Raw genomic sequence first — 8,008 nt, 5'->3', positions numbered from 1 at the left:
ATTCATTCTTCCGCAGAAATTACTGACAGCTCTTTCCACCAATTATGTCTTCTAAGGGAAGCGGAACTGGAGAGTGTTTTTTCTCTCTACAATACACAGACACACACAAACAGACCAAAGACAGTACTCTATGAAGATAGGCTGAAACTGCTTCTTCAATAGAAATCCCCGATCACGTGTCATGGCGACGTTCGCTCGCTAAACTCCCGGGTAGATAGATACACGTCATCGGGTCTTATCGTGCAGAACTGCGCATGTGCAGTCCGTCAAAAATAAACGTCAGTCTCTAGATATAAAGTTACTTTTGACATAAATGTAAACGTAATATTTTGTCACCTTCACGACGTTCGTGGTAATAACATGTTCAACTACTTCATACATTAACTCGAATCCAGGTTGTGTTGTTAGATTTCGAGAAAATTAACAACTACGGAAGAAGTTTTAAATTCTCTCATTGACTTCTGAAACCCCAAACGCCGACCTGGTCCGTATGATCTGTTTCTCAGTCGTACCCGGAAGTCCCGTATTGCTGCGCCTCTGGGTTAAGGCGGTAGAAACTGTGCGGACAGACCGTCGCTAGCTTACAGTTGATAAACGAATTTAGCTACAATGGGGTAAGTGACAAAGTATTGTTATCGTTTTGATCAACGGCGTTATTTCATTTTTAATAACTTTGGCCTTATCACATTTGCTAAATCTTGCTACTCAAACACCTGTCTGTAGTCTATAAGGTTTCGCAGATAGGTGCGGGATTCCTTAGCTAGCTGTTATTAGCTAGCATTACATAGCTAATAAATGACCTAGCTAGCTAAATTAATCTACTTTTGTATTTCAAGATGATTCCATCTAAAAAATGTTTTTTGTTTTTCATGTGATGTTGCACAGTCTAAACTGATCCAATAGTTAGTTTGTTATCCAGCTGGTTAACGTCGTGATATCAACTTTTTTATATATTTTTTTTAACACAATTAAGTATTTTTACCTAACGTAGTTATTTCTTAGTCACAAATCAATCAATCAAATGTGTTTATAAAGACATTTTAATATCAGCCGATGTTACGTGCTGTACAGAAACCCAGCCTAAACCCCCAAACAGCAAGCAATGCAGATGTCTTAGTCCCCAGTCTTCTGCCCATCTATACAGACAAGCAACTATTTTCACGGCTGGTTCGCTAGCTTTAACCAGATGCATGAGTTGAATTCTGCCTATGCTTGCATTTTGTACATCAAACAGATGTGTTTACTACAAAACATCACAAAGCAAGAAGAAATTCCCACCGGCAGTTATCTGTATTCTTCCACCAAACATCTTGTTACACAAGGAGACCAATAAGGAGCCTTCCCTGGGAACTCGCTCATCATTCAGGCCTGTCTGCATCTCTGTGGAAAGATCAAGCCTTTTATTGATGTCAGTGACTTTTCTTTTGGATGTACAATGGTAGATGAATTGAAGAAATGACTTATGCACATTGTAAAACCTATTCTAGTATATAGTCAGGCTAATTCAGGGTCATATTCACAAGGCACCAAATGGAAGAAGACTGAAACAGAAGGGACTGAACTTGTCCAAAAAAAAAATGTAAATGTCAGTTTTTTTTCTGTTTCTAAACGTTTTGCTACGGTGTGCACTGATGAATAGAACCCAGGTTACTGTGAGCCTGGCCTGACCTACATATATCCTCAGTTCCAGAAGGATAGACATTTATTTAGAGATCATGATTCACAGTGACTTCTTAAAGGAGCAGTTATCAGTTATGTCTAGATCAGTGTAGGTTCGATTCTAGCTCTGGTCCATGACAATTACTAGCAGGTTTCTGATGTTGAGCCTTCTTCTTCACAGCATCAGCTAGCGTCACATAAACACCCTGGACCAGAGCTAGTTCCATCATGCCTTATCAATGATGTTACCCTGGACTAGAGCTAGTTCCATCATGCCTTATCAATGATGTTACCCTGGACTAGAGCTAGTTCCATCATGCCTTATCAATGATGTTACCTTGGACTAGAGCTAATTCCATCATGCCTTATCAATGATGTTACCCTGGACTAGAGCTAGTTCCATCATGCCTTATCAATGATGTTACCCTGGACTAGAGCTAGTTCCATCATGCCTTATCAATGATGTTACCCTGGACTAGAGCTAGGTCCATCATGTGTAATTTATGTTTACAGTATACTGTCTTCTAGTTTGCCATCTAGGTGTTGCTGACCTCCTATGGAAGTGGACCTCCTCCCTCCAGAAGCGCCATGCGAGGGTATCACTCCAAGCTGGACTCATCCTCCTCTGCTGGGGGTACGGGTGGCTCCATGCCCCTGAGCCTGGCCGTGGAGACGGAGAAAGCCCAGGCATTGCTCCAGACCTTCTCCTCTGCCTCCCTACTGGCCAGCACTGCGCTGGGGGCCTTCTGTGTGCTGGCTGACCACGTCATGCAGCTGACCCTACTCCAACAGCACCTGTGGCTGCGGGCAGTGCTAGACAACACCGTCCATTGTCTGATAGGCCTCTGGTCCTGGGCTATCGTCATTGGCCTCAAGAAGAAGAGTGACTTCTATGAAGTTATCTTAGCAGGGATACTGGCCTCTGTTATAGACCTGGATCACTTCTATATGGCTGGCTCTCTGTCGCTCAAAGTAAGAAAGATTTCTGTGAAGTTCTCCCTTTGGTTTTTAGCGTCAGTTATAGATTAGTGTGCTACATTTTCACAGACAAAAGATTAGGACTAATAAGCATGCTCAATGAAGATCTCCATTGGAACAACCTTAGTTCAGTACTAGTCCTAATCTGTGTCTGGGAATCTGGCCCACAGTGTTCATGAAGGAATGTAGAATAGAAACATAAACAATAACCTATGTTTTCTGCCTGTTTCCTCCTCCAGGCAGCCACCAGCCTGCCCCACCGCCCCCCCCTCCACTGCTCCTCTCTAATCCCTGTCCTCTGCTTCTCTCTGAGGCTGGTGCTGTGGCTGGGCAGGCTAAAGGACTCGTGGTGTTCTCTGCCCTGGCTGCTGTTTATCTCCCTTGCCTCACACCACATCCGAGACGGGGTCCGCCATGGCCTGTGGGTGTGTCCGTTCGGCAACACGGCCCCCATCTCCTATTGGCTGTATGTGAGCATCACAGCCACCCTGCCACACCTGTGCTCTGTGCTCATGTACCTGACAGGAACTCGAGACGTGATCTCCACCAAGCACGGCATCGCCATTGACATCTGATTGAAGGAAGGGCCAACACTACGCCTCCCTAATAGCACCCTATTCCATATGTAGTGCACTACTATTGACCAGAACCCTATTCCTTATGTAGTGCACTACTATTGACCAGAACCCTATTCCTTATGTACTGCACTACTATTGACCAGAACCCTATTCCTTATATAGTGCACTACTTTAGACCAGAGCCCTATTCCCTATATAGTGCACTACTTTAGACCAGAGCCCTATTCCCCATATAGTGAATAGGGCTCTGGTCAATAGTAGTACACTATATAGGGTTCTATAGGGATCTGGTCTAAAGTAGTGTACTATATAGGGAATAGGACTCTGGTCTAAAGTAGTGCACTATATAGGGAATAGGGCTCTGGTCTGTAGAAGTGCACTATATAGGGAATAGGGCTCTGGTCAATAGTAGTGCACTATGAAGGGAATAAGGTGCCATTTGGTACACCGGTAAACCCCACAATGCCTCAGCCTCTCGTCTATTTTCTTCACACCACGGGAGTGATCACGTCTTCTTCCTCCACCACCTCCCCACTAAACTGCCTCCTCCCTCCCTCCCTCCTCTAGTCCGTCATTCTCAGGCTGGGAGGCTGTGTCCTGTGTGACTGTCAGTGCAGTAGTGTGTGGAAGTGCTTGATGTCGAGCTGTGAGGTATTTTATAGTAATTACCAGACTGATTACTGCTGTGCTGTCAGTGTAGCTAAGCAGAATGTAAGGAGGAGTCGGATGGTTGTACGAGGGTATTTTACTGACGGGGTCAAAGGGAAAGGCGACATTCTAATTCTCTACTCTTCTCCTGAAGTGTCCACTTGGATGGAATGGAAGGTCCTAGGGAGCACAGCAGTACATTATGAAGCTGAAGGTTCTAGGGAACAGAGCAGTACATTATGAAGCTGAAGGTTCTAGGGAACAGAGCAGTACATTATGAAGCTGAAGGTCCCAGGGAACAGAGCAGTACATTATGAAGCTGAAGGTTCTAGGGAACAGAGCAGTACATTATGAAGCTGAAGGTTCTAGGGAACAGAGCAGTACATTATGAAGCTGAAGGTCCCAGGGAACAGAGCAGTACATTATGAAGCTGAAGGTTCTAGGGAACAGAGCAGTACATTATGAAGCTGAAGGTCCTAGGGAACAGAGCAGTACATTATGAAGCTGAAGGTCCTAGGGAACAGAGCAGTACATTATGAAGCTGAAGGTCCTAGGGAACAGAGCAGTACATTATGAAGCTGAAGGTCCTGGGGAACAGAGCAGTACATTATGAAGCTGAAGGTCCTAGGGAACAGAGCAGTACATTATGAAGCTGAAAGGTCCCAGGGAACAGAGCAGTACATTATGAAGCTGAAGGTCCCAGGGAACAGAGCAGTACATTATGAAGCTGAAGGTTCTAGGGAACAGAGCAGTACATTATGAAGCTGAAGGTTCTAGGGAACAGAGCAGTACATTATGAAGCTGAAGGTCCCAGGGAACAGAGCAGTACATTATGAAGCTGAAGGTTCTAGGGAACAGAGCAGTACATTATGAAGCTGAAGGTCCCAGGGAACAGAGCAGTACATTATGAAGCTGAAGGTTCTAGGGAACAGAGCAGTACATTATGAAGCTGAAGGTCCCAGGGAACAGAGCAGTACATTATGAAGCTGAAGGTTCTAGGGAACAGAGCAGTACATTATGAAGCTGAAGGTTCTAGGGAACAGAGCAGTACATTATGAAGCTGAAGGTCCTAGGGAACAGAGCAGTACATTATGAAGCTGAAGGTCCCAGGGAACAGAGCAGTACATTATGAAGCTGAAGGTCCCAGGGAACAGAGCAGTACATTATGAAGCTGAAGGTTCTAGGGAACAGAGCAGTACATTATGAAGCTGAAGGTTCTAGGGAACAGAGCAGTACATTATGAAGCTGAAGGTCCTAGGGAACAGAGCAGTACATTATGAAACTGAAGGTTCTAGGGAACAGAGCAGTACATTATGAAGCTGAAGGTTCTAGGGAACAGAGCAGTACATTATGAAGCTGAAGGTTCTAGGGAACAGAGCAGTACATTATGAAGCTGAAGGTTCTAGGGAACAGAGCAGTACATTATGAAGCTGAAGATCCTAGGGAACAGAGCAGTACATTATGAAGCTGAAGGTTCTAGGGAACAGAGCAGTACATTATGAAGCTGAAGGTCCTAGGGAACAGAGCAGTACATTATGAAGCTGAAGGTCCTAGGGAACAGAGCAGTACATTATGAAGCTGAAGGTGCTAGGGAACAGAGCAGTACATTATGAAGCTGAAGGTCCTAGGGAACAGAGCAGTACATTATGAAGCTGAAGGTCCTAGGGAACAGAGCAGTACATTATGAAGCTGAAGGTCCTAGGGAACAGAGCAGTACATTATGAAGCTGAAGGTCCTAGGGAACAGAGCAGTACATTATGAAGCTGAAGGTCCTAGGGAACAGAGCAGTACATTATGAAGCTGAAGGTCCTAGGGAACAGAGCAGTACATTATGAAGCTGAAGGTCCTAGGGAACAGAGCAGTACATTATGAAGCTGAAGGTCCCAGGGAACAGAGCAGTACATTATAAGTGTTTCTTATTGGTGGAGCCTCCAGTTGCTGCCTGATATTAAGTGATGATGTAGTACTCATTAGGCGATGTCATGTTTTAACATATGTTTTTAGGAAAGACCGAGGCTTTCTGTGTTAAGATATGTTTTTATCTATATAATCGAGGGAAGATGACATTTGGAGAAATGCTGTTTAAACATTCCTTTAATATGTTCCTACTTTGTGATCATAATATTTGAGTTGTATTAGTCGGTGTTCTGATGAGAGGGTGAACAGCTGTGGGTATATTCACTAGGTACTGAACGGAGTAGGACAGGTTTAAAACAGGCCCTGGATTTAACCTGAACTTGTTTAAAAATAAACACTTGTTTTTTTTTTGTGGCAAAAACTTTGTCCTTTGCAAAATGTTTCGCTAAATTGTGCACTATGAATATACTGTGGCTGTGTGCTGCAGTTTGACCACTTGGCCTGCAGAGGGCATCGATGAGTCAACTTATTATACACTGATGTTTAACCATATGTCATGTCCATTATCATTATGCATCAAGATAATTATTGCTGCTGTCTTTATTCACAGTGTGTACTGAATGAAATATGTTTCATCATTCACATGTATTTATTTCAGCATTTGATTTGTTTCTATACTATTTATTGAATTAGAATTTTAAATGTTAAGTACACTACACTGACCAACAGTATGTGGACACCTGCTCGTCCAACATCTCGTTCCAAAATCATGGGCATTAATATGGAGTTGGTCCCCTCTTTGCTGCTATAACAGCCTCTCATGGGAAGTTTTTCCACTAGATGTTGGAACATTGATGTGGGGACTTGCTTCCATTCAGCCACAAGAGTATTAGTGAGGTCGGACACTGATGTTGGGCGATTAGGCCTGGCTCAGAGTCGGCGTTTCCAATTCATCTGAAAGGTGTTTGATGGGGTTGAGATCGGGGTTCTGTGCAGGCCAGTCAAGTTCTTCCTCACCGCTCTCGACAAACCATTTCTGTATGAACTTCTCTTTGGGCACGGGGGCATTGTCAAGCTGGAACAGGAAATGGTCTTCCCCAAACTGTTGCCACAAAGTTGGAAGCACAGAATCATCTAGAATGTCATTGTATGCTCTAGCGTTAAGATTTCCCTTCACTGGAACTAAGAGGCCTGAACCATGAAAAACATCCCCAGAACATTATTCCTCCTCCACCAAACTTTACAGCTGTGTTGGGGCAGGTAGCGCTCTCCTGGCATCCGCCAAACCCAGATTTGTCCGTTGGACTGCCAGATGGTGACGTGTTTCCACTGCTCCAAAGTCGGCAAACTTTAAACCACTCCAGCCAACGCTTGGCATTGCGCATGGTGATCTTAGGCTTGTGTGCGGCTGCTCGGCCATGGAAACCCATTTCATGAAGCTTCAGACAAACAGTTCTTAACATGACGTTGCTTCCAGAGGCAGTTTGGAACTCTGTAGTGAGTGTTGCAACCGAGGACAGACGATGCTTCAGCACTCGGCGATCCCGTTCTGTGAGCTTGTGTGGCCTACCACTTCACAGCTGAGCCATTGTTGCTCCTAGACGTTTCCACTTCACAATACAGCACTTACAGTTGACCAGGACAGCTCTAGCAGGGCAGAAATTTGACTAACTGACTTGTTGGACAGGTGGCATCCTATGACTGCTCTACTGGCAATGTTTGTCTACGGAGATTGCATGGCTGTGTGCTCAATTATTAATTATTTTAATACAGTTATGAACGGGTTGTGGCTGATATAGCCAAATCCACTAATTTAAAGGGGTGTCCACATACTTTTCTGTATATATATATAGTGTATATCTTATTTTGATATTGGTACCTTGTGTTGTAAAGACTGGATGGATTCAAAGTTGTTCTTTTTCCTAAATAAATCTGTGCCCTGGACCACTCGGTATGCTAAGTAATGTGTCCGTGTGGACTTTGAAGCGGTTTATGGGCGTGAGTGGGTGTTGCTCGAGATACACTGGAATAATACATGTTGGTAGGAATCAGTCTGCCGCTCGGAGCAAGGCCTCGGAGGAGCTCCCAGGATACAACAGGAGTCTGCCTCCTCATAACAACATGCCCAATCAGTTATCATTACAACAGAACATGACCAATCAATGTGAATGCATCTGATTATTATTATATTTTCATCAGAAAAGGCAGGAAGTCTGTCTACCAGTGACAGAATGTTGATTTAAAAGTTGAATAGGTATTTTTACAAATAGACGTTTTGAACCTTTACT

General features: G+C 44.1%; 1 protein-coding gene across 28 annotated transcripts; it reads left to right on the top strand.

Moving 5' to 3' along the window:
* The first annotated feature begins 286 nt into the window (after nucleotides 1-286).
* On the top strand, nucleotides 287-7,680 carry tmem267 (transmembrane protein 267). 28 transcript variants are annotated; one of them, XR_016484842.1, is made up of 5 exons: nucleotides 289-614; nucleotides 2,188-2,631; nucleotides 2,877-4,744; nucleotides 4,782-4,855; nucleotides 4,930-7,680. XR_016484842.1 is itself a non-coding variant. In XM_021622526.3 (4 exons), the coding sequence occupies exons 3-4, from the start codon at nucleotides 2,248-2,250 to the stop codon at nucleotides 3,210-3,212; spliced, it is 720 nt and encodes a 239-aa protein (XP_021478201.1). In that variant the 5' UTR covers nucleotides 287-614; nucleotides 1,235-1,408; nucleotides 2,188-2,247; the 3' UTR covers nucleotides 3,213-7,680. The 28 variants fall into 28 exon arrangements, 2 of the variants coding, with proteins under 2 accessions (XP_021478201.1, XP_021478200.1); XM_021622526.3 differs by adding an exon at nucleotides 1,235-1,408 and having other exon boundaries at nucleotides 287-614; nucleotides 2,877-7,680; XR_016484841.1 differs by having other exon boundaries at nucleotides 2,877-4,151; nucleotides 4,300-7,680.
* Nucleotides 7,681-8,008: the final 328 nt, after the last annotated feature.

This window comes from Oncorhynchus mykiss, chromosome 12 (genome assembly GCF_057628025.1).
Source record: "Oncorhynchus mykiss isolate SJ-2025 chromosome 12, ASM5762802v1, whole genome shotgun sequence".
NCBI lineage: Eukaryota > Metazoa > Chordata > Actinopteri > Salmoniformes > Salmonidae > Oncorhynchus > Oncorhynchus mykiss.
This window is presented reverse-complemented; position numbering and strand designations above follow the sequence as displayed.

Bases quoted from the DNA above. Each gene is read 5' to 3' on its own strand.
- tmem267 (XM_021622526.3), top strand. From the start codon at position 2,248: ATGCGAGGGTATCACTCCAAGCTGGACTCATCCTCCTCTGCTGGGGGT. The intron at 2,632-2,876 runs GTAAGAAAGATT...TTCCTCCTCCAG, and splicing joins CTGGCTCTCTGTCGCTCAAA to GCAGCCACCAGCCTGCCCCA.